The sequence below is a fragment of the Portunus trituberculatus genome, chromosome 1, assembly GCF_017591435.1.
Source record: "Portunus trituberculatus isolate SZX2019 chromosome 1, ASM1759143v1, whole genome shotgun sequence".
NCBI classification, from domain to species: Eukaryota; Metazoa; Arthropoda; class Malacostraca; order Decapoda; family Portunidae; genus Portunus; species Portunus trituberculatus.
Window position 1 is genome coordinate 6,010,248 of NC_059255.1, and position 26,966 is coordinate 6,037,213.

At 40.9% G+C, this 26,966-nt stretch overlaps 1 protein-coding gene across 1 annotated transcript in view; it reads right to left on the reverse strand.

The window, feature by feature from the left end:
- Positions 1–26,966, reverse strand: part of LOC123520156 (dedicator of cytokinesis protein 1-like) — a 56,990-nt gene that overhangs the window by 15,495 nt on the left and 14,529 nt on the right. The window contains exons 15-32 of the mRNA XM_045282169.1: positions 26,376–26,544; positions 25,578–25,777; positions 24,671–24,774; positions 22,653–22,979; positions 22,001–22,177; positions 21,440–21,614; positions 19,511–19,624; positions 13,293–13,448; positions 12,270–12,463; positions 11,491–11,608; positions 10,836–10,950; positions 10,024–10,214; positions 4,669–4,920; positions 3,784–4,035; positions 2,904–3,110; positions 2,260–2,395; positions 253–468; positions 19–113 (exon numbers count right to left, since the gene is read on the reverse strand). Coding sequence (XP_045138104.1) covers positions 19–113; positions 253–468; positions 2,260–2,395; positions 2,904–3,110; positions 3,784–4,035; positions 4,669–4,920; positions 10,024–10,214; positions 10,836–10,950; positions 11,491–11,608; positions 12,270–12,463; positions 13,293–13,448; positions 19,511–19,624; positions 21,440–21,614; positions 22,001–22,177; positions 22,653–22,979; positions 24,671–24,774; positions 25,578–25,777; positions 26,376–26,544 — 3,198 coding nt within the window. The remainder of the gene's footprint in view (positions 1–18; positions 114–252; positions 469–2,259; positions 2,396–2,903; positions 3,111–3,783; positions 4,036–4,668; positions 4,921–10,023; positions 10,215–10,835; positions 10,951–11,490; positions 11,609–12,269; positions 12,464–13,292; positions 13,449–19,510; positions 19,625–21,439; positions 21,615–22,000; positions 22,178–22,652; positions 22,980–24,670; positions 24,775–25,577; positions 25,778–26,375; positions 26,545–26,966) is intronic.

Below are 26,966 nucleotides of genomic sequence, written 5' to 3' on the forward strand. Positions count from 1 at the left end.
CTGCCTCCCCCCTCTCACCTCAATGTTGGTCTGTGTCATGGTCTCGATAGCGTTCTCCAGCGGCGACAGCTCCACAGTTTCCACATGCTTCACTGGGAACCAACGTAGGATGCCTGGCGGAATGGTGGGGTAAGTGAGGTGAGGTGAGGTTTAGTTAGGTTAGGTTTGGTTAAGTTAGATTTGATGGACAAGAAAACAAAGAAAAATCAAACACACACACACACACACACACACACACACACACACACACACCAGGCAGCGGGTAGGTAATCTCTAGTGTGGTTCTCTCAATACAGAGGGTGGCAAACTCATTCTCTGGATCCCTGGTGCCGCGGTGGAAGGGGCGGGAGTAGCTGAAGGTCTTGACGTCATTGGCACGGTAGTAACTGATGATCTGCTCCGACACACTGGCCCCGGCAAACCTACTGTCCTTGTCCACCACACAGTCCACCTTGCTAATCTGCAGGTCTGGGGGAGATACAAAGGAGATGAGAGGTAAGGTGTGTGTTTGGAGTGTGTGGTGAAGGAAGGAAGGAAGGAAGGAAGAGAGAAAGGAGATGAGAGGTAAGGATGTGTGTGTTTTGAGTGTGTGGTGGAGGAAGGAAGAAAAGAAAGAAAGAAAGAAAGAAAGATAAATAGGAGACAAGAGGTAAGGGTGTGTGTGTTTTGAGTGTGTGGTGAAGGAAGGAAAAAAAGAGAGAAAGAAAGAAAGGAAAGAAGGAAGAGAGGGAAGGAAGGAAGCAAGCCAAGGTTATTTTTCCCTTCCTTCTTTTATGCAAGAGGAAAACGAGCCAAGGACAACAAAACAAAACAAAAAAAAAAAAAAAAAATGAAAATAAATAAATAAAAAGAGCCACTTGAATGCAAACTCCCTAAAAGATCAGTAAAGAATTGACTCAAAGACAGGGACAAATAGACATACATACATACATACATATATACAGACAGACACCCAGCCCCCTCCTTATTCACGCAAACGTCTTGACACCTCCCTCTTAAATGAAGTCAAATCGTAGGAAGATGGAAATACAGAAGCAGGCAGGGAGTTCCAGAGTTTACCGGTGAAAGGTGTGAAGGATTGAGAGTACTGGTGAACTCTTAGGGAGGTGGACAGAGTAGTGGTGAAGGATTGAGAGGACTGGTGAACTCTTAGGGAGGTGGACAGAGTAGTGGTGAAGGATTGAGAGGACTGGTGAACTCTTAGGGAGGTGGACAGAGTAGTGGTGAAGGATTGAGAGGACTGGTTAACTCTTAGGGAGGTGGACAGAGTAGTGGTGAAGGATTGAGAGGACTGGTGAACTCTTAGGGAGGTGGACAGAGTAGTGGTGAAGGATTGAGAGGACTGGTGAACTCTTAGGGAGGTGGACAGAGTAGTGGTGAAGGATTGAGAGGACTGGTGAACTCTTAGGGAGGTGGACAGAGTAGTGGTGAAGGATTGAGAGGACTGGTGAACTCTTAGGGAGGTGGACAGAGTAGTGGTGAAGGATTGAGAGGACTGGTGAACTCTTAGGGAGGTGGACAGAGTAGTGGTGAAGGATTGAGAGGACTGGTTAACTCTTAGGGAGGTGGACAGAGTAGTGGTGAAGGATTGAGAGGACTGGTTAACTCTTAGGGAGGTGGACAGAGTAGTGGTGAAGGATTGAGAGGACTGGTGAACTCTTAGGGAGGTGGACAGAGTAGTGGTGAAGGATTGAAAGGACTGGTTAACTCTTAGGGAGGTGGACAGAGTAGTGGTGAAGGATTGAGAGTACTGGTTAACTCTTAGGGAGGTGGACAGAGTAGTGGTGAAGGATTGAGAGTACTGGTGAACTCTTGTATTAGGGAGTTGGACAGAATAGGGTAACTCAATATAAGTAATAAAATAAAGGCTCACTTGTTTGCCAGTTCCCTCAACCCCTTCAGTACTGAGACACATTTTTACCTTGAGATTTGTGTACGATTAGACCAGAGCAGGTGAGAGAGAGAGAGAGAGAGAGAGAGAGAGAGAGAGAGAGAGAGAGAGAGAGAGAGAGAGAGAGAGAGAATTATCTTCCTAATCTGGAGATATGTGGAAGAAGGAAGTGGAGAAAAGGTAAGGCTAACATTTTTCCTATTACTACCAAGATACACACACACACACACACACACACACACACACACACACACACACAGACATTTCCTATCAATTTCCTTACATTTTTCTATTCCTTTCCTTTCCATCATTTATAAATACAACCACCTCTCTCTCTCTCTCTCTCTCTCACACACACACATACGTACACTGGTGGGGCGACTCCTTGGCTTCTTCGCTGGGTGGCTTAAGTCTCTTCATGAGCTCAGCGTTGCGAAATTGGTCCAGAATTCTTGTTTGAAACTCCTCCAGTCGCTCAAACCCATTGCCTCGATACACAAACACCTGCAGAGAGAGTGTTTGTTAGTGTTTGTTAGTGTGTGTGTGTGTGTGTGTGTGTGTGTGTGTGTGTGTGTGTGTGTGTGTGTGTGTGTGTGTGTGTGTAGGGTGAAGGGGTAAGAGAGAGGAAGAGGAGGAAAGAGAGATAGAAAGGAGACAAGAGGTGTGTGTTTGTGTGTAGGGTGAAGGAAGGGAGGAAAGAAAGAAAAAAATGAAGAAAGAACAAATATTGGAAAGAAAAACAGGAAAAAGAGAAAAAATAGAAAAATGTGACTGCATCTGTGGAATGAATGAAAAAAGGAATGAAAGAAGGAATGAATGAAGGAAAAACAAAAAAATAGGAAAGAGAAACATGAAAATACAAAAAAAAAAAAAAAAATTACTGCATCTGCATCAAATAAAGAAAAAAAAGAAAGAAATGAAAGAAGAAACTGAAAAAAAAAAAAAAAAAAAAAAAAAAAAAAAAAAAAAAAAGGCGACTGCAAGTGTGTGTGTGTGTGTGTCCATCACCTACCTTATTCTGCAGGAACGCCGGGAAGCCTCTGCCGTAGTAAGCCACACGGAAGTACTCTGGTTCAGGCCGCAGGTTTTGTGGGTTCATGATGTTTTTGTAGAAGATAGCCATGCGAGTGAGGAGTTCGGACAGCTTAGTGTATTCAAAACGCACCTCCTCATAGTGCTTCACCAACTCCTTACACAGCTTCAGCGCGTCCTCCCACATCTGTTGGCGGACATTTGGTTGACTTTGATTTAATTTGGTTTGGTGAGGTGAGGATAGGTTAGGTTAGATTAGGTTAGAGAGAGAGAGAGAGAGAGAGAGAGAGAGAGAGAGAGAGAGAACGTAGGAATAAAAGGGAAAAAGAGAAAGGAAGAAAAGAATGATCTAGACAAGGAAAGGAAGGATGAACAAATGGAACTGAAGGACAAAACTAGAGGATGGAAGGAAGGAAGTGTTCATATTTTTCCCATCAAAACACTCTTATCTAATTGAAACACACCCATAAACTCATCTCCCTTTATCAAAACACACCCAATAACTTACTTTCCCTTATCAAAACACACCCAATAACTTACTTTCCCTTATCAAAACACACAGTAACACCTTTCCCTTATCAAAGCACATCTTATTCCTTATCTTTCCCTTATCAAAACACCAAATAACTTACTTTCCTTATGAAAACACTCTAAAACATCTTACTTGTTATCTTCTCCTTATCAAAAACACCCATTAACTCACCTCTCCTTATCAAAAACACACCTCAGACTCACCTCTTATCAAAAACACACAGTAACTCACATTCTCTTATCAAAACACCCATGAACTGAACATTCCCTTATCAAAACACCTAAACACACTCTTACCTTCCCCATTATCAAACCACACAGTACCTCACCTTGCCCTTATCAAAATACCCAATAATATCTTCATACAGTGTCTCCTTCAGTTCGTCATGCCTCTCTACATGGCGATAGAAGGGCGAATGGAGTGCCTGGGACAGTGGTTCAGGGGTCCAGTGCAGGAGTTTTGTGTGCTGCATGAGAGAGTAGCCAGCCTCTGTGTAGTTCTCGCAGGCTAAGTGTAGAGTGGTCAGCTTGTATACGTAGCGTAGGTAAAGTTCCTTCCGTTTGATCTCCGAGTAGAAGTCCTGTAGGGGTGGATGGAGGTGGATTAGGGGTTTAAATGAGGTGGAAGAATATAGATAATAAAGATTAGGTTAGGTTAGGTTAGGTAAAGTGTGGAGGGTGTTTGTGTGTGTGTGTGGGTGTGTAGTGAGTGGATTAGATAGTGGATGGGTGTGTGTGGGTGGTGAATGTGGTGGAGATGGGTTAGTGTGTGTATGTGGAGGGGTGTTTGTGTGTTTAGTGAATGGAATAGATTGATAGATATACACATTTACCTGTACTTTAAAATACACACATTTTTTTTTTTTCACACACACAAACTCACAAACACACACACCCTACCACCCAAAACACCCAAAACACACATAACCTCCTCAAACACACACTTCCCCACACAGAAAACACCCCAAACACCCAAAAAACAACACACATACACACACACACATCTCCAAACACCCAAACCAACACACCCACATCCCCAAAGCACCCTTAAATACACACAACACCAAAAACAACACAAACACACAAAAAACAACCTAACACACCCCAAAACACAGAAACACCTCCCAAAACAACACAAAACACACAAACACACCCAAAATACCCCTAAAACACACACACACACCTCCAAACACCTTCATACACCCCCAACTCACCAGCAGGTTCACAATACAACCCATTCGCGTTTCACTGGAGTTGTCTGGTGTGTTCATAATGGTCCTGTACTGCAGCAGGCGGTCCAAGAGGTGTGTGACAGTGGTAACAAGACGCCTGCCTGTGTCGCATAGGGTGGCGTGGCCCTGGCAGAGACTCCCGATGATATTCTTGAACATGTCGCGATAGTGCTCGTCGCCATGGCCACTCTCGACAAGCTGGTCCAGTTTCTCCAGCATTTCATTCTCCAGTTGCTGAAATATATTGAGTGTGATTAATAAATGTAAAAGATGTGTTAAATCGTCATCCATTTTTTTTTTTTTCCGCTAGTTGCTGTGTTTGGCGTGTTTTAATTAGGTTAGGTTAGGTGTAAGTAGAAAAATAATGATACAAACACATAAATATACAGAAACATTAGCGAATACAGTTTTTCATGGCATTTTCTTCTCTAGTAGTTGTTTGGGGTGGTTAGGTTAGGTTAGGTTAGCTGTAAGTAGAAAAATAATGAGAAAGACACAAACACATGAAAAATATATAGAAACAATAGCGAATACAGTTTTCCATAGTGTTTTCTTCTCTAATTGCTGTCTGGGGTGGTTAGGTTAGGTTAGGTGTAAGTAGAAAAATAATGAAAAAGACACAAACACATGAAAAATATATAGAAACACCAAAGAATACAGTTTTTCATGGCATTTTGTTCTCTAGTTGCTGTGTTTGGGTGTGTTTTAAAGTTAGGCTAGTTTAAATAGGAGTCAATATTGAAAGTTACATAAAAGTAAGATTAACAAATGTAAAAATGCATTAAAACGTCAGCTTATCGCGTTTTCTACAGCATCTCCGCCGTGGTACAGTGGAACCATGCGTGCTTTGGGGTCCGAGGGGTCTCCAAGCACACAAGTTTGAATCCTGTCCACGGTCTGAGTGTAGGTAGGGCTTCCTCACTCGGGGCAACAAGTGAATACCCACATTGTAAAAAAAAAAAAAAAAAAAAAAAAAAACTACATCCTGTCTACTCTAAAATGGCTCCTGGGTTCAAAACATATTGTAGCTTATTGATCATATAATTAATTTGATGTGAATAAATGTTTTTCTGTTGATTAGCACACTTATGAGGACAGACTACGTTTTTCCTCAAGATCTGACAACCACACACTCCCTGGGAACAACATTTGGACCAAGAACCAGAAGCCACTTTAGAGTAAACAGACTATAGTACATGCCTGCACCTCGAGACACTCCCAGACACCTTGAGAACCTGGGACATTATGACGCTCTTTCACTATAACTACTTTCTAAAGGCTCCAGTTGAAGATAATCGCATTTTATAGTTCTGGTGATGGACTGACAAGATTTCTAGTTTATTAAAAGGAGGAAATGTCTTCAAAACCCATCTAGTTGTCTCTACTTGTGTTTTTAAGGGTGTTTTCATGGTTCTGGTGATGAATTGACAAGATTTCTAGTTTATTGAAAGGAGGAACTGTCTTAAAAACCTAGTTAGTTGTCTCTACTCATGTTTTTAAGGGTGATAGATTGGAAAGATTTTTAGTTTATTAAAGGAGAAACTGTCTTGAAAACCTGGTCCTGGAAAATTGTTGTAGTGAGAGGGAAAGGCTCTGAATATGACCATAAATATGAAGAGACCGTCACCAGCTATAATCCTCCTTTATTTCTCTTCCTTTCTCTATTTCTCCTTCCTTCCTTCTCCTCCCCCCTCCTGCCAACACTACTAATACACTCCTGAGACTAGAAACACTCCCACACACCCTAGGAACCTTTTACATTAGGCTAAATATGACAAAGAGACCCACATCCTTTCATCCTTCATTTCTCCCTTCCTCCTCCCCTATTTCTCCTACAAAAACTACTAGTACACACCTGCACCTAGAAACACTCCCACACACCTTGAAAACCTTGTACATTACACTAAATATGATGGAGAGACCGAGACTAGCTTTCCTCCTCTATTTCCCCCTCCTTCCTTCACCTCACACTCCTGCTACCACTACTAGTACACACCTGCGCCTAGAAACACTCCCACACACCTTGAAAACCTTGTACATTACGCTAAATATGATGAAGACAGACCGGCACCACCTTTCATCCTCCTCCTCCCCCTTATTTTTTTTCCTTCCTCATCCTCTATTTCTCTTCCTTCCTCCTCCTCACACTCCTACAACCACTATTAGTACACACCTGCGTCAAGAAACACTGCCAGACACCTTGAAAAGCTTGCATACTACGCTAAATATGGTGGAGAGAGCCAGCTGGGCGGGCGGCGGGCGGGCCTGATGACGTCACAGGCTACTGGCTGGGCCAGGAGCTCGTGACGTCACAGGCCTTGTAAAATACGTTTCGCAATTCATTTTGAAAATCGGGTTTTTAAATACTGCACATAGACTGAATTCCTTTATATATTTGGATTCCTCATATATTTTAACTATTCCCCAAATTAACAAAACACTTCAAGCCTGAGCAGTAATTCAATGAAAAATAAGAATTAATTCGGCTACTTTTTACAACACTGAAGTCACTAAATATAATTCCACAGCCCACAAAGTTTGATTTTTTTGTAATTCCAACACTTCAAAAGCTATGAACTACTTTCACAAATACTTAAGGTTTAGTTTGGAGCCGAAATAAAAGAAAAATACGAACCCGTAAACACAAACCTTTATACTTTGAACGGGACTAAAGATTACTTCAAAGTCTGCACACTCACCTCAAACAGGTGTTTCAACATTTATTAAGTCATAAAGTATTTTTCTAAGCAATAATATCTTACCTAGAAACTCGAATAAAAAAATTCATAATCGGGTTTAGAAAAAATAACACCGGAAACCCGACACACATTTACACCAAAACACCCACAAAGCAAACTTGTTCCTCGCAACACGTGTATTGGAAACACTCACAATGTTGCTAGCTATCATTCACAAACAATAAACCCACCTCAACACTCCCACTAATTAGTGGGAGAAATATTGGGAAAACAGTGTTACCGACTTGCCTCAGGCGCCAGACACAATCCAAGATGGCGGCGGCCCGATGCTGCTATGCTCACTTTAAAACCTTCACCACACCAACACCAGGCCATGGCGGACATATTTGACGGGATGATGTGAAGGCAGAGGCTGGCGGCTCCGTCTCATGACATGTTTGGCTTGTAATAAATGAAAGGTGAGCAGATAATGACCGATAAACAGCAGCGGCCTCAGCTGACCCCTTTGTTTACATCCGGGAATTTCATTTTCCGCTGCGGGTTATTCACTGATATGCTGCCCTGGGGGTTAGGGACGGCTGGTTACACTCCATAGTGACGACTTATGACACCATCATGTTGAGTTATATGCGTGTAATCCTTAAGTTTTGCCAGTGAAGCCTGACCCACGGCCCACCACACCATGCCCCCCAATAGTTCCCCGGTCACCAACACGCCCCGCCCCGCCCTGCGCCTCTCACACTTGCCTTACGCCTTCACCCACGTATAGAAAGTGAGGCTTACTTTACGGAGAAGCCACACACTAATGGTAAATGTTCTCAATAATCCACTCTCTTTCATCTTGGCTGCGTGTTGTATTACCACGGAGTTCCTCACACAACTTATCGTTTCCTTCATCACGCAGAGAGTACGGGATAAGTTGTTAAATATCACACACTATCAAGGCACTGGCACCTCAGTAGGCAGGAAATAATTTAATAATCCAGAACTCTCGCCTCACTGAACACTGACAGACTGACTGACTGACACTGGCCGCTGAGGAGGAGCCGAGTCAAAACAGTGTTGCCATAACAAAGCCTTTGCTCTATTTATGTTCCCTCAATCATTAACATTTTCTATTTACAAATTTGAACATGAATGAAGCCACCACAGACTGACAATACCCAACACAGGCAAACCACATGGGTATCAAACATCAAGCTATCATAAACTATCGTACGTTCCAGTAACATTGTCGTACTGGGGTTTCTCTTCCCTGTACCTCACCCATCCTTATAGCCCCCACCCCCCTCCCCTCTCTCTCTCTCTCTCTCTCTCTCTCTCTCAGTGGCGGATACAGGATCACAGTTTAGGGGCTAATCTCAATTATTGTTGTACCACTCGACACTGGTGACAAACCGCTGCAGCCTGCTAGTGATAGGGCCGCGGGGGGAGGCGCTTCTACCACTCCACCCCGATAATGATGATAATAATAATAATAAATAAAAAAGCAATAATAAATAAATAAATGAAAAACAATATGGAGGGTAATTTTCAGTAACAAGAGCAGCAATAATGTATGAACACCCAGCTGTTTATCCAATTAGTGAGGGCTAGCACATTTATTACTGACGAGCCACGGCCAACATCATTGCCTCTCTTGCGTCCCCTACCCACACTCAAAGGCTCACACTGTCACTCTGATTTAGCCTTTAGAGAATGCCTTGTTATACTACTGCTCCACATACACCTGCTCCACTGCTACACTCATTTATTACTGTCAAGCCAAGGCCAAAATCATTGCCTCTCGTGTCCCTACCCACACACATGACATTACTGAACTCAAAGGCTCACACTGTTACTCTATCTGATTTAGCCTTTAGAGAACGCCTTGTTACACTACTGCTCCACTTAAGCTAACCTAACCTAACCTAACCTACCACACACACAGTCACTCTATCTAATTTGGCCTTTAGAGAATGCCTTTGTTACACTACTGCTACACTTAACCTAACCTAACCAGACCAGACCAAACCTAACCTAACCTAACCTAACCAGACCAGACCTAACCTAACCTAACCAGACCTGCTACAATGCTGTCCATTTACCTTACATACACACCAACGTTCATAATAAAGGAAAATTTTGGGGGGAGCTTCAGCCCCCTTCAGCTCTCACCCCACCCCCTCAATTTCACTACTGAATAATATCACATCAAAATATATCAAAAATTCAGCTAATTCAGTTTTTCTCAAGCATTTATTAGGTATTAAGAAATTTGTTCATTAATTCTGGCTAACTCTCAACTCTTTTGACAGAACCAGCACTCGAGTGGGACATTTTTTTTTTTTTTCTAATATTTTGTTGCCCTTAGCTGGCTTCTCTTCAACATTTAAAAAAAAAAACACTCTAGTTTAATTTGCAGTGGTTAGGTTAGGTTAGGATAAAAGATAAATAAATAAATAAAATAGGTAAACAAATAGAATAAAATCATCTCTAGCTGTTTTTTTTTTTTTTTTTGAGGTGGTTACGTTAGGTTTGGATAAAAAGATGTCAAACGAATAAAAATAAAATAAAAAAATAAAAAATAATAGAAGAAAATGTATGAAAATAAAAATAAATAGAAGCAAACACAAACAAATGCAAAACAAACACTTACTTTAATCTTGGGCGTCTCGTTTTCTCTAGTCTTCTCTCTGGCGGCATAGAACTCACACTGCATCATGTCAAAGAAAATGGGAATAGTGGCCTTGCGTAACTCAGTGTCTGGCAGCATTGTCATCTGCAGGAAGGGCCCCACCAGTGACACCCTGCACTCCTTCCCTGCCACAAACCGACTCTTGTTCATGCCTGCAGAGGGACACAGAGGCAGGGATGAGGATACAGAAGAAATGTTAGTCTTTTTAAACCCCTTCAGTAACATTCTATCTATTTGGTGATTTTCTACAGCTTCAGAAACTCATGTAGGGGTTAAAATTGTGAAGACTGTGGCCATTAATCTTGTGCCCTCCATACACCCTTCCTAATGTCAATAAAATGGTCTAATGGTACACAAATATCAAGGTAAAAATGTGTCCCAGTACTGAAGGGGTTAAAATAGTGAAGACTGTGGCCATTAATCTTCCATCATTACTCCTCTCCTCCTCCTCCTCCTCCATCTTCCTCCTCTATTCCACCATCACTACCTATCTCCTCCTCCTCCTCTTTTCTTTTCCTTCTCCTCCTCTATTCCATCATCACTGCTTCTCTCCTCCTCCTCCTCCTCTATTCCATCATCACTGCTCTCCTCCTCCTCCTCCTCCTCCTCCTCCTCTACAAACTCAACTAACCTTTTAGGGAACTGGCAATCAAGTGGGCCTTTTTTGTCATATTTTGTTGCTTTTGGCCAGATTTCCCTCTTCCAGAAAAAAGAAAAGAAAAAAAGAAAAATGTTCCTCCACCTCCACCTCCTCCTCCTCCTCCTTCACTTACCCAGACTAAACCAAAGGCCCTTCACTCCCAGGGCTGTCTCCTTCCTCATGTCCTTGTAGCGTCCTAAAATCTTGTTCCTCTTGCTCTTTGTAAAGTTCTCCAGCTGCAGGGAGGACTGGGGAGGGAAGGAAAAAGATAAGATTAGATTAGATTAGGTTAGGTTAGGTTGGATTAGGTTAAGTTTGGCTAGATTAGGTTAGGTTTAATAAGGTTTGGTTTGGTTACGTTAGGGAAGGGAAGGGGGGAAGGGAAGGGAAGGGAAGGTGAGGTGAGGTGAGGTAAGCTTATATTAGGTCAAGTTAGGTTAGTTTAGGTTTGGTAAGGAAAAATTAAGTTAGATAAATTAGAATAAGGTTAGGCTAGGTTAGGTTAGGTAAGACAAAACACTAATAACAACAAACTAAATACCTATCAGACAAAACAACAACAAAACAGTACAATACAAAGATAAGGTACAAAAATTTACCTGAAAGCACAAGACAAACAAGATTACCTCCGAACTTTACCTACGAGATTAAGTTAGGTTAGGTTAGGTTAGATTAAGTTAAGGTTAGGTTAGGTTAGGTAAGGCTAGGTTAGATTAAGTTAAGGTTAGGTTAGGTTAGGTTAGGTTGGGTAAGACTAGGTTAAGTTAGGTTAGGTTAGATTAGATTACCTGCGAGATGAAATTAATTGAGGTTAGGAAAATCTTGCTCCACACATCCTCTCGGAACGGTTCCAATAACTTCTCGGCAATGACCCTCGAAAACTGCTGCAGCACCTTCACTATCACACTGCAGGGGGTCACAACAGGTCAGAAAAGGTCACAACAGGTCAGGGGAGGTTAGAACAAGTGACAGGGAGGTTGAAAGTAATGAAGAAAAGTGAATTATTCTGAAAAGACTTAGCCTGTATTCAAAAACGCTTTGCTATCTCACCATCACTGTTTTCCAAAGGCTCCAGTTGAAGAGACTCGTGTTTTTAATGGTTGCAAACATCCCCAAAACCTTTCCAAACACATCCAAAACACCCTCAAAACACCCTCAAAATACCCAAACACCCAAAAACACATTCAAAACATCCAAAACAGCCCACCCAAAAACACCCAAACACACCATAACACCCCAAACACCCCAAAAAAACCCACAATACACCCAAAACACCTCAAAACACCAAAACACCCCAAACACCCAAAACACCTCCAAAACACTTCATAACACCCCAAAACACCTCCAAAACACCTAAAAACAGCCCAAACACCCAAACACACCCCAAAACATCCAAAAACACCCACAAAACATACCGAAACATCCCCCAAAAACACCAAAAACCCCTCAAAACACCCAAAACACCTCAAAACACCCAAACATCCCCAAAACACTCTCAGAACATATCCAATGCACACAAAAACATCCCCAAAATATCCTAAACCCCCCAAAACAACCTCACACTTACTGGTTTTGCAGCAGGATCATCTCAGCCCAGTCAGAAGCAAACACAGGTTCCTTGACAAGCTTCTCTATGACCTCCAACAGTTCTAAAATGAAGGCACAGAGATGGTCCACCTCCTCATACCGGTTCAGAAAGGTGTGGTAATGGCGGTCAGTCATCTGCCTCAACAGCGACACCAAGATGCTCACAAAGTTACCCTGGTGGTGTTAAAAGGGTGTTTGAGGTGATTTTGGGGGTGTTTTTGTGTGTTTTTGTGTGTTTTTGGGGTGTTTTTGTGGTGTTTTGTGTGTTTTTTGTGTGTTTTGTGTGTTGTGTGTTTGGTGTGTTTTAGGTGTTTGGGGTGTTTATGGGGTGTTTGGGGTATTTTGGGTGTGTTTTTGTGGTGTGTTTAGTGTGTGTTTTTGTGTTTTGTGGTGTTTGTGTGTTTGAGGGTGTGTGTTTGTGTGTTTTGGGTGTTTGGGGTATTTTGGGGGTGTTTTTGTGGTGTTTTGGAGTGTTCTTGTGGTGTTTGATGGTGTTATTGATGTTAAGGGGGTGTTTTGGGGTGCTTTTAGGTGCTTTTAGGTGTTTTGTGGTGTTTTGCGGTATTTTAGTGGTGTCTTGAGGATGTTTTGATGGTGTTTTTGGGTGTTTTTTCCATGTTTTTGTTTTGTTTGATTGTGTTTGGTGGTGTTTGATTGTGTTTGGTGGTGTTTGACTGTGTTTGGTGGTGTTTGGTGATGTTTTCTGGTGTTTGGGAGTATTTTTGTGGTGTTTAGGGGTGTTTTTGTGGTGTTTTGTGGTATTTTATGGGTGTTTGTTGGTGTTTTGTGGTGTTTTTGGGTGTTTTAGAGTGCCATGTGCTTGTTGTGATTCTCTTGTGTTTTGTGGTGTTTTGGGTGGTGCCGTTTGGTTGTTTAAGTCGTTTGGGGGTGTTTTGATATGCTTTGCGGTGCTTATTTTGGGTTGTTTTGTGGTGTTTTTGTGTGATTAACTTAGAGATTAGGTTACTACTACTACTACTACTACTACTACTACACCACTCACCAGCAACGGGTCTCCTTTCTTCATCCAAGAGACCACCGAGAGAATGTCCTCCAGCAACATGAATGACAGTAGGCCTATGTCTTCGTACACCGGGCCTATGTCGGCGTTGAAGAGAACGTCCAAAATGTCCCCCAGAATCTTGGAGCATAGTTCGAGCTGCGTTTGGGATGTTTTGTGGTGTTTGGAGTGTATTTGGGGGTGTTTTGGTGTTTTTGGTGTGTGTTTGGGTGTATTTTGGGGTGTTTTGGTGTGTTTTGGGGGGCGTTTGTGTGTTTTGATGTGTTTTGGTGTGTTTTGGTGTGTTTTTGGGGGTGTTTGGTGTGTTTTGGTGTGTTTTGGTGTTTTAAGTGTGTTTAGGTGTTTTGGGGGTGTTTAGGTATGTTTTGGGAGTGTTTTGAGTATTTTTGGGGTGTTTTGGGTGTTTGGTATATTTTGGGGTGTTTGGGGGTGTTTTGGGTGTTTGGGTGTATATCAAGGGTGTGTTTGATTGTTTTAGTGGTGTTTAGGTGGTGTTTTAAGTTTTTTGGGTATGTTTAGAGGTGTTTTGGGTTTAGGAGGAGGAGGAGGAGGAGGATAATGAAAAAGGAATCATAGAGGAGGAAGGGAAGGAAATAAAAACATGATTAGTAAATTAATACAATCTTGCCTATGTTATTTATTGTTTTGAAGTTGCTACGTTTGCAAATGTTGACGTTCTGAGGTCACTGTATGCTGTCCTTGTGGCAATGCAAATTATTACCTGAAGATATCAATTTGTGTTACTTTGAGACATTATATCAATTTGTGTTGCTTTGAGACATTCTGATGACAAAACACAAACTTTTTATAAATTTGTGTTGCTTTGAGACATTTTGAAGACAAAACACACTTTTTTATAAATTTGTGTTGCTTTGAGACATTTTGAAGACAAAACACAAACTTTTTTATAAATTTGTGTTGCTTTGAGACATTCTGATGACAAAACACAAACTTTTTTATAAATTTGTGTTGCTTTGAGACATTTTGAAGACAAAACACAAACTTTTTATCAATCTTTGCAAACTTTACATTACGACAAAGACAACTTACAAACTTTATACTTTTGAAAAACTTACTTCACAAAATTCTTGAAAAAATTGAAACGTCAACAAACTTTCTGGGATCTTAAAAAAAATTATATTAGAGATTATGAAGATAAAAAATAAACTTACTAATTTTCTTAAACTTTATAATTACTTTAGGGAAAATTGAAGAGATGGCTTTAGTAAATATTGAATTCTAACGTTGAAATCCCTGACAATTTAAAGCTTCACTAATAATAATAATAATAATAATAATAATGTTAGAAATGATTCACTAATTATACCAAAGCTGACTAGGAAAAAAAATAAGATAAGCCAAATTTGAAATACACCAAACATGCTTGCAAATAAAACACATAAATAAATAAATAAATAAAATGCACCAAGATCAAACACACATACAAACACACACACACACATTAGACAAAAAAAATAACAACTTTATCCTTAAAATAATAATAATAATAATACCACCACCATCACCACCACCACTCCTACTACTACTACTACTACTACTACTATTACTACTACTGCCACTACTACTACCACCATTAGTAGTACATAAGTAGTGGTAGCATAAGTAAGTGAACACCCCAAAATGGTACACTATTATTATTTAGAGGAGGAGGAGGAGGAGGAGGAGGAGGAGGAGGAGGAGGAGGAGGAGGAGGAGGAGGAGGAGGAGGAGGAGGAGGAGGAGGAGGAGGAAAGCAATTTTACCCTTAAATATACAAAACAAAAGAGGAGGAGGAAGACAAAGAAAAGGAGGAAGAGGAGAGGAGGAGGATGAGAGGAGGAGGAGGAGGAGGAGGAGGAGGAGGAGGAGGAGGAGGAGGAGGAGGAGGAGGAGGAGGAGAAAGAAAGCAAACAAAGAAGAGGAGGAAGAAGAGAGAAAGAATAAAAACAATGAAAACAATAAAAACAAGATTATTTACAAACCACCACCACCACCACCACCACCACTACATACCACAATAAACATACCCCAATACAGTTAGCACGTTTCCCAGGCTAGAGTCGTATATACAGCGTTATGAAGCAGAGGCGCACACACACACACACACACACACACACATTAACTAGTAGTGTATCACAGGGTTCAGTGCTGATACCATTAATGTTTCAAATAAGTGTTCGAGTCGCTACATAAATTTGTTTGCCAATGATGTGAAACTCTAGAGGACAATAAGGAGCATTGGGGACTCTGTGGAACTGCAGTAAGATATTGACAGGATCTGGGACTGGAGCCAAAGTAGATATTAGAATCTAATGCCAGGAAATGTCATGTAATGGAAATGGGTCAAAGTAATAGAAGACCTACGTGGAAATGTGGGAATGGGGAAGAGATTGCAATGAAGAGGAGTGAAGAGAAAGAGGTGGGAGTGGTGATACAAGACAGCCTGACTCCAGAATGACACAAAAATGGACTGTTTCCTTCAACACACAGGACACTCACTAACATCTGGCTGGCATTCAATTACATGGACAAAAGTGTGATGGAAAAATCATAACCATCTAGATTGGAATATTCTGCAGTGGAGTGGTCACCATACAGGCAGAAGGACATCAGGAAACTAGAAAGACTCCAAAGGGGTGCTACAAAGATGGTGCCAGAAATGAAGGACCTTCCCTATGAAGAAAGACTGAAGGAAATGGAACTACCAACTTTGAAGGACACACGGGAGAGAGGAGACCTAATAATGGTGTATAAGTTAGTGAACTGTATGGAAAAGACAGACAGACAACACCTGGTGACACTGACGGAGGACACACACACACACACACACACACACACACACACACACACACACACAGAAAGATAGACCGACAAGACCTGGTAACACTGACGGAGGATGAAGACAGATGAACAAGAGGACACTCCAAGATCATGAAAAGTCAGTGTGTGAGGAACATTAAGAAGTTCAGTTTTGCACACAGGACGGAGGACATCTGGGACGGCTCCACTGAAGAGATTGTACCACCAGAAAGTGTCCACAAACTGAAGGAAAACTTGCAGAAATGTACATATGGAAACAGGTCACTACGAGCCCCCAGCCACACTCCAACCCTGTAACACACACACACACACACACACACACACACACACACACACACACACACACACACACTATTGGTACGGGTTGAAATAAAGGTAGTGTTTTTGCTTACCATCGCACCGAGACCTTGACTGAAATTGGAAGGACGTTTTAAGTGATGTTATTAAAGTATTGCATGGTCTATCTGTGTCTGTGTGTGTTCCAAGTGTGTTTCTGTATCATTTGTGTTGAGAAAATTATGTAGCGTTGTTTTGAAATGAATTGCTTAAACATTAGTGATCTTAATAAATTATAATATTTTTTTTACTTACCCAACGTAACTTTTTTTTATTTATTTTATTTAACGTAACCTAACTCCACACCCCCCCCACCATTTTTTCCTTCTTTTTTCCTTTTTTACTTAATCTAGAGAAATTTAACTTACCCTAACCTAATTCAATCTAATGATACTTTAATTTCTATAGTAACCTAACCTAACCTAACCTTAACTTAACTTAACTTAACTTAACCTAACCTAACCTCAATCTGATCTATCTTTATCCTAACTTCCTTTCCATCTATTTATTTTTTATTCAACCTGACCTTTCTAAACCTTATTCTTTACCTAATGCAATTTAAACTCATCCTAATCTTACTTTTTACTTAGTGTGATCTAGTTTATCCTATCCTATCTTAGCCCCTTCAGTACACATTTTTACCTTGAGATTTGTGTACCATTAGACCATTTTATTGACATTAGGAAGGGTCTATGGAGGGCAGAAAATTAATGGCCACAGTCTTCACTATTTTAGCCCCTTCAGTATTGGGACAAATATTTACCTTGAGATTTCTGTACCATTATACCATTTTATTGACATTAGGAAGGGTCTATGGAGGGCAGAAGATTAATGGCCACAGTCTTCACTATTTTAGCCCCTTCAGTATTGGGACAAATATTTACCTTGAGATTTCTGTACCATTATACCATTTTATTGACATTAGGAAGGGTCTATGGAGGGCAGAAGATTAATGGCCACAGTCTTCACTATTTTAACCCCTTCAGTACTGGGACACATTTTTACCTTGAGATTTGTGTACCATTAGACCATTTTATTGACATTAGGAAGGGTCTATGGAGGGCAGAAGATTAATGGCCACAGTCTTCACTATTTTAGCCCCTTCAGTACTGGGACACATTTTTACCTTGAGATTTCTGTACCATTATACCATTTTATTGACATTAGGAAGGGTCTATGGAGGGCAGAAGATTAATGGCCACAGTCTTTACCATTTTAAACCCCCACATGAGTTTCTGAAGCTGTAGAAAATCACTAAATAGTCACCACAATGAATATGCAGTGTGATTAGACCATTTTATTGACATTAGGAAGGGTCTATGGAGGCAGAAGATTAATAGCCACAGTCTTCACCATTTCAATCCCCCACATGAGTTTCTGAAGCTGTAAAAAATCACCAAATAGTCACCAGAATGAATAGGGAAATGCGTCACGGTGCTGAAGGGATTAACCTAATGTAATTATTAATGTAATGTAACCCAACCTAACCTAACCTAACCTAACCTAACTGTGCTAATATAATGTGATCTACAAAACATTCAGTTCCAATAATGCTTTTCTTACCAAATGACAAAGATAATGATGGAAAAGAGAGAGAATAAGAAGAATAGGACCAAAATAAGATGAAGATAAGAAAAGAAAAACTATAAAAAAAAAGAAAGAAAATGAAAGAAAAGAAAAAAATGAGAAAAAACAACAAAATGATTCCAAATATGTGCTGGTGCTGGTGCTGTGTGTGCTGCTTGCTGTGTGCTGTGTGCTTACTGGTGCTGCCCACAGTAACACTACCACCTGTACACACACACACACACTTATTTAAACCATAAAACTCATAAATAAACAGATTCAATGACTAACTTATCTTAAACACACACACACACACACACACACACACACACACACTATTAACACCTAAACACATCCAAACGTACCCAAACCCACTCAAAATGCACCCAAATTTAACCAAACACACCCAAACACATTAAAACTCACCCATACACATCCAAACACACTTAAATATGTCAAACACACCCAAATCACACTGACAACCCCAAAATGTACTCTAAACACATCAACACACCCAAAGCACTGCACAACATACCAACACACACCAAAACCATCCCAAACACACCCAAAACACATCCAACAACCCAAAACACACCAAAACACACCCAAAACACTAAAAACACACTAAAACACACCAAAAACACATCCCAAACACCAAAAACATACCCCAAACACACCCAAAACACACCAAAATACCCCAAACAACCCCAAACACACCCAAAACACCCTAAACTAGTGGTTCGCAAACTATGGACCATACACCCCCCATAGCGGCCACATACAGTCAGTCCTCGCTATACAGTACATATGCGTTCCTGGATACCTCACCGCAAATCGAAATGACCATTTACCGAACCCATTATAACATGTAATAATAGGGATAATGGAGTATATATGGACGACTTACTGTATTAGAATGGAAGGGCTAAAATCTAGAGATATTTTTATTTATTTATTTATTATTTTTACCATGATGTGAACTAAACCAATGGAGATTTAGTGAGTGGGTAACCAGTGCATGTAACCTCCAAAAATCTCCAAAAATCCCTTCAATTGTGTCAAAAAAATACTCAAAATTTCCTTACGTCATTTGAAAAGCCCTGAACCAGCCTAATCCCACACAAATTAGCCCCAAAACAGCCCAATCCCACACATATTAGCCCCAAAACAGCCCAATCCCACACATATTAGCCCCAAAAACAGCCCAATCCCACACATATTAGCCCCAAAACAGCCCAATCCCACATATATTAGCCCCAAAACAGCCCAATCCCACACATATTAGCCCCAAAAACAGCCCAATAGCACACAAAACAGCCCAATCCCACATAAATTAGCCTAAAAACAACCCAATCCCACAAAAAACAGCCTAATTCCACCAAAACACAGCCAAATTCCACAAAATAGCCCAAAAAAAACAGTCCAATCCCACAAAAAAAATAGCCCAATTTCCATCCCAAACACAGTGAATTCCTTACCTCTTCGCTCATTTCCTTCTCCTCCTTCAACTGAATATCCTTGTCTAGGTCTAAGATTTGTTTGAGCTTGTTTTTCTTCTTCTCTTTACGCATCACTACATCCGTGCCTGTTATCTGAGGACGGCAGGGCTCTCAGCGGCCACTCACACACACACACAAGCACACGCACACACACAGGGAAGGGGTTAAAATGCACATAAACGCACATAGACTGGCTTGTATGTGAAGCCATGCAGATAGGAAGGTGTGTGTGTGTGTGTGTGTGTGTGTGTGTGTGTGTGTGTGTGTGTGTGTGTGTGTGTGTGAAAGATTTATAAAAGAAAGAAATGAGAAGAGACAATTTTCAAAGGTAAATTGAACAAAAATAAAGAAAAATGTGTGAGAGAGAGAGAGAGAGAGAGAGAGAGAGAGAGAGGGAGAGGGAGGCATGGGTATTGCTTTCCCTGTGGCGATCGTTTGTCTTTTTCTCTTTATTATTGTCTTGATTAATGTTCCTGTTTTCATCTTTCTTTTTCTTTTCTTTGTTTTGTTTTTTTTGTGTTCATTATTGTCTTAGTCATTTTTTATATGACAGTTCCTTGTCTCTGTCAGTGTGGTTTGTTCAGGAGTGGCTGTGTGGTGCTGCATCATGGGGGGGATGTGCCTCTCCATAAGTTTCCATTGTTTAGAAGGTGTCCCACACACACCACAATCTGTGGCAAGCCACTGTGGCCAGCTGTCACTCATCCCCACCACAGTGTGGCACCATTTTATGTGGAGCCAAGCACACCAACCACTGCGGCAGAGTGTGGAGTGCCAGACACATGACGGCTACCGGCAGTCACATTACAAATGTTGAGTCGTCAGACATTTTGGTCTCTACACACCACACACACCAACACCACAACACTACACTCTGTACTGATCCATTCACTACTGTGAGTGAAGGTGTGACACACACTGCACTGACTACACCAGTAACACTGCCACACCAACGCATGGCAGGACGTGTGTGACAACTTGGTGTCCCGCTACACACAGACACAGTGATGTGCCTCACTGGCGTGTGCCAACACACTCGATCCCCTAGGCCTCTCACTCATTAGTCTCAAAAAGCATGCTGTTACTGGTGTGTTAATCAACCACCACCACCACCACCACCATCGCCATCGCCACCACCCCCACCATCGCCATCACCACTACTGCCACTAAGCAATGCCCTCACGCCATGCACTCCCTTGGTAGAGAGAGAGAGAGAGAGAGAGAGAGAGAGAGAGAGAGAGAGAGAGAGAGAGAGAGAGAGAGTAGAATCTTCACATAAACATGCAAATATTATGGTTAGGTTAATATAGCAAAACAACAACAACAACAACAAAATAATATTGCAACCAACTCTAGTTCAAATAAATGATTAATATTGTCAATAAAAACAGCAAAAAAGAAAATGGGAAACACTATATGTACAAAATGAAATGCTAAAATATATACACAGCAAAAATTGGTTAAAAGAAATTCAATAAAGCAGAATAAAATTATGTATATAAAAAAACACAAAGGAAGGAAGGAAGGAAGGAAGGACAAGAAAGATGAAAGAGACAAGAAAAAAATGGAAACAAAAATTAACCAAAAGAGAGAGAAAAAAAAATGAAAAATGAACAAGACGGAAAGAAAAAAGAAAAACAGAGAGGCACAAAATTGAAGCGAGAGAGCGAGAGCGAGAGAGAGAAAAGAGAGAGAGAGAGAGAGAAAACAAACACAAAAAATAAGATAAAGAAAAAAAAAAAAAAAAACAGGAAGAAACACAAAAAAATACATAAAAAGAAAGAGAAAGAGAAAGAGAAAACAAAAAAGAAGAAAAAGAAAGAAAAATTGATAGAAAAGAAATTAGAAAAAGAAAAAAGATCTTAGAAACACAAAAACACCCCAGAAACACCCCAGAACACCCCATACCTCGTCGTTGGAGACCATAAGACGATGCAGATGACCAATGAAACACGGCAACAACACTCGACGACACTCGGGAAACTTAAAGAGCTCACTGTGTATAATTTCGTTAATTGTCATGAGTTTCTGCTTGGGGATGCGCGATAGATGTAAGTTGTCAACCATGCGCGCCAGGATCAGGCTGGAATGGGGTTAGGTTAAGTTAGGTTAGGTTGGGTTGGGTGTGTTGGGTTGGGTGTGTATGTGTGTTTCTCTCAGTCATTCTCACTTTCTCTTTCTCTTTCTCTCTCTCTCTCTCTTTGTTTCCTGTATGTCACTGCTTGGTAAATACACACACACATACACAAACTCTCTCTCTCTCTCTCTCTCTCACACACACACAAAAACACACTGTCTTTAACTCCATTTCTCTCTCTATTACAAACACACACACACACACTATCTCCTCTCCTCTCCCTCTCCACACTCACACACACACACAAAAACACAAACTTTCTTTCTTACAAACACACACACATACACACACTCTATGCTTCACCTCTCTCTCTCTCTCTCTCTCCCTCTCACCTGAGCTGGACAGGGCTAAAACTGGTGATGATGTCAGGAATAGCAGTGGTGATGGAACGCAGACACTGAGCTTGTACGGTGAGGGTGGAGTTCGATGTGTTGGTCATCAAGTCTGCCATGCTGTCTAGTAAGTCCTTCAAGCTCTTCTCAAACTCCTCCTGACCCCTTCCATTCAAACTGTGGTGAAAAGATTAGTTTGTGGTGTGGTGGTTTGGTGTGATAGTTTGGTGTGGTGGTTTGGTGTGGTGGTTTGGTATTAGTTTGTTGTGGTTTGGTGTGGTGAAAAGATTAGTTTGTTGTGGTGAAAAGATTAGTTTGTGGTGTGGTGGTTTGGTGGTGAAAGATTGGTTTGTGGTGAAAAGAATTGGTTTGTCGTGGTTTTGTGTGGTGAAAAGATTGGTTTGTGGTGGTTTGGTGTGGTGAAAAGATTTAGTTTGTGGTGTGGTATGGTGGTTTGGTGAAAAGATTGGTTTGGTGTGGTAAAGATTGGTTTGGTGTGGTAAAATGAAAGAAAAGAAAAACAAAAAAGAAAGAAAAACAAACACACTCAAACACCAAAACAAACACACAAACACTCACTCGACAAACAACTGTCTGGAACAAATGAGAAAAAAAAAAAAAAAAAAACACACACACACACACAAACACTCACTCGACAAACAGCTGTCTGGAGCGAATAATGAAGCGGAAAATGTACTGCAAACACTTCATGGATCTTTTCAGTGTCTCCTGCCAGTCATCCCTCCTCAAATTCTCTTCCTCCTTCACCTCCTCCTCCCTCCTCCCCAGCTCCTTCTCCTCCCCACTCTTCCTCAGCGCCTTCTCCTCCTTCTTCGTTCCTTTCTCCTCATTGCGTCTCATTATCTCCATCTCCCTTAGTTCTTCTGCTCGTCGAGTTTCTTGCGAATCCCGTTTTTTGTTCTCATCAGTTGCTTTTTCGCCTTCCTGCACGTAATATTTCAAAACGTAGATCAACCGGCTGTGGGAGAGAGTGACAGAGTGAGATGAGAGAGTGAGTGAGAGTAATGGCTAGGTAACTATTTCTAAGTGTTAAGTCTAGTTTTTTCAAAGGGTCTAGTTGAAGTAATGTGGGTTTTTTAAGGGTGTTTTTGTGGTTCTAGTGGCAGATTAACAACATTTCTGCATTATTAACAGGAGAAACAATAAGTGATGTGGGTTTTTAAGGGTGTTTTTGTGGTTCTAGTGACAGATTAACAACATTTCTGCATTATTAACAGGAGAAACAATAAGTGACGTGGGTTTTTAAGGGTGTTTTTGTGGTTCTAGTGACAGATTAACAACATTTCTGCATTATTAACAGGAGAAACAATAAGTGACGTGGGTTTTAAGGGTGTTTTGTGGTTCTAGTGACAGATTAACAACATTTCTGCATTATTAACAGGAGAAACAATAAGTGACGTGGGTTTTAAGGGTGTTTTGTGGTTCTAGTGACAGATTAACAACATTTCTGCATTATTAACAGGAGAAACAATAAGTGACGTGGGTTTTAAGGGTGTTTTGTGGTTCTAGTGACAGATTAACAACATTTCTGCATTATTAACAGGAGAAACAATAAGTGACGTGGGTTTTAAGGGTGTTTTGTGGTTCTAGTGACAGATTAACAACATTTCTGCATTATTAACAGGAGAAACAATAAGTGACGTGGGTTTTTAAGGGTGTTTTGTGGTTCTAGTGACAGATTAACAACATTTCTGCATTATTAACTGGAGAAACAATAAGTGACGTGGGTTTTTAAGGGTGTTTTTGTGGTTGTAGTGACAGATTAACAACATTTCTGCATTATTAACAGGAGAAACAATAAGTGACGTGGGTTTTAAGGGTGTTTTGTGGTTCTAGTGACAGATTAACAACATTTCTGCATTATTAACAGGAGAAACAATAAGTGACGTGGGTTTTAAGGGTGTTTTGTGGTTCTAGTGACAGATTAACAACATTTCTGCATTATTAACAGGAGAAACAATAAGTGACGTGGGTTTTAAGGGTGTTTTGTGGTTCTAGTGACAGATTAACAACATTTCTGCATTATTAACAGGAGAAACAATAAGTGATGTGGGTTTTTAAGGGTGTTTTTGTGGTTCTAGTGACAGATTAACAACATTTCTGCATTATTAACAGGAGAAACAATAAGTGACGTGGGTTTTAAGGGTGTTTTGTGGTTCTAGTGGCAGATTAACAACATTTCTGCATTATTAACAGGAGAAACAATAAGTGACGTGGGTTTTTAAGGGTGTTTTTGTGGTTCTAGTGACAGATTAACAACATTTCTGCATTATTAACAGGAGAAACAATAAGTGACGTGGGTTTTAAGGGTGTTTTTGTGGTTCTAGTGGCAGATTAACAACATTTCTGCATTATTAACAGGAGAAACAATAAGTGACGTCAGTTCTTAAGGATGTTTCAGGGACACTGCACTAATCTGTCCTTTATTCCCCTCACTTCCCCCCTTAGAGTAACAAGAAAACAAATAGATCAAACAAAAATAAATAATAAATAAATCGAGGGGAAACTGCACTAAAGTGTCCCCTCATTCCCCTCACATCCCTTCAGAATAAAAAGTAATAATAATCAAACAATCAAATAAATGAAATAAACAAAATTGAGGGGACACTGCACTAAACTGTCCCTTCATTCATTCCCATCACCACGTACTTGTAAGCCAGTGCAGCGTGGAAGTTTTGCTGTATGTACGTGTCCAGAACCGGTTGGAATGCCTCATGCTTGTTCTTGTCTGTGGCAATGGTGATGACGTAAACCTGAAAAAGTGGTGGTAGTAGTAGTAGTAGTAGTAGTAGTAGTAGTAGTAGTAGTAGTAGTAGTAGTAGTAGTAGGAGGAGGAGGCATTTATCACTGTATTTCTGATAGAGACTTCATACACACACACATACACCCCCAGAAACACACACAAACACATACACATGCCTCAAACACACAACACACCCCCAGAAACACTCAGAAACACTCAAAACACACCCAAACATCCCCAGAAACACAGAAACACTCAAAACACACCCAAACACCCCCAAAAACACACAGAAACACTCAAAAACACACCCAAGCACCCCCAGAAACACACACACATGTCTCAAACACCCACACACACCAGAGAACACACACACACACAAACACCCAACACACCCCTAGAAACACACACAAACACTCAAAACACACCCAAACATGCCCAGAAACACACACACACTCAAAAATACACCCAAACACCCCCAGAAACACAGAAACACTCAAAACACACCCAAACACAACCAGAAACACCCAAAACACACACATAAACACCCAACACACACAAACACATTCAAAACACACAAACACACTCAAAACACTCAAAAAACACACCCAAACACCCCCAGAAACACACAAGCACACACACACATGCCTCGAACACCCACGCACACCCCCAGAAACACTCAAAACACACACATAAACACCCAACACACACAAACACACTCAAAACACTCAAAAAACACACCCAAACACCCCCAGAAACACACAAGCACACACACACATGCCTCGAACACCCACACACACCCCCAGAAACACTCACCAGGGCCTCAAACACCTTATTGTCGCTGTAATCCCCTGTGCTATTATTCATTAGGATTTCCAGCAACACATCCAGAGTATCCTGCAGAAACACCATCAATTCATCCGCTGGGACTCTGACAAGCCCCTGCAGACACGCCTCCAGCTCCGCCCCGCCCTGTGACCCATGCCAGCCCCACTCCAGCAGCCTTAGGAGGTCACCTGCAGGAGGGAAATAAGGTTGTATAGGACTGTGAGTAAGGACTGTGTGTTTGGGTGTGTTTTGGTGTGTTTTGGTGTGGTTTAGGTGTTATTGGGTGTTTTGATGTGTTTTTTAGGTGTTTTGATGTGTTTTAAGTGTGTTTTGATGGGGTTCATGTGTTTTTGGTTTGTTTTGTGCATTTTTTGGTATGTTTTGGTGGGGTTTGGTGAGAATGTAAGTGTTTTAGTGTGTTTTGGTGTGTTTTACTGTGTTTTGGGTGTGTTTTGCTAATAATTTTGTGTGTTTTGGTGAGCTTATGAGCATTTTGGTGTGTTTTTGGTGTGCCTTTGGGAGATTTGGTGTTTTAATGTGTTTTTGGTGGTTTTGATGTGTTTTTGGTGTGTTTGGCTGTTTTTTTGTGTGTGTTTTAGTGTGTTTTGGACGAGTTTTTGGTATGTTTTGGGTGAGGTTTTAGTGTTTTCATAAAATTTGGCATGCTTTGGTAGAGTTTGATCACACACACACACACACACACAACCAATATTATAAAAAGATTAATTACTTTTCTTTAATTTTTCACTTTCTTCAGTTCACACACACACACACACACTGACGCACCATTTTGAGTGAGTTTGGTGGAGCAGAAGGTGGTGCAGATGGTGAAGTTGTCTTTGAGTGATGGAGCGATGCCAAACTGCCATGTCTTGCCATACTCCTCCCCCGGCAGCCTCAGCCACGGCAGCCCCAGGTAACTTGAGTCGTTGTCAGACCACTTCTTGTTGTCAATCTGCCAACCAAAACAATCAAAGCACTCACACACACGATAAATGGCTTCTCTCTGTCAAAACACCTCAATAAATGACTTCTTTCTCTCAAAACACCACAATAAATGGCTTCTTTCTCTCAAAATAATATAATAAATAGCTTCTCTCTGTCAAAACACCACAATAAATGGCTTCTTTCTCTGTCAAAACACCTCAATAAATGGCTTCTCTCTGTCAAAACACCTCAATAAATGACTTCTCTGTCAAAACACCTCAATAAATGACTTCTTTCTCTCAAAACACCACAATAAATGGCTTCTTTCTCTCAAAATAATATAATAAATGGCTTCTCTCTGTCAAAACATCTCAATAAATGGCTCCTCTCTGTCAAAACACCTCAATAAATGGCTTCTCTGTCAAAACACTTCAATAAATGGATTATTTC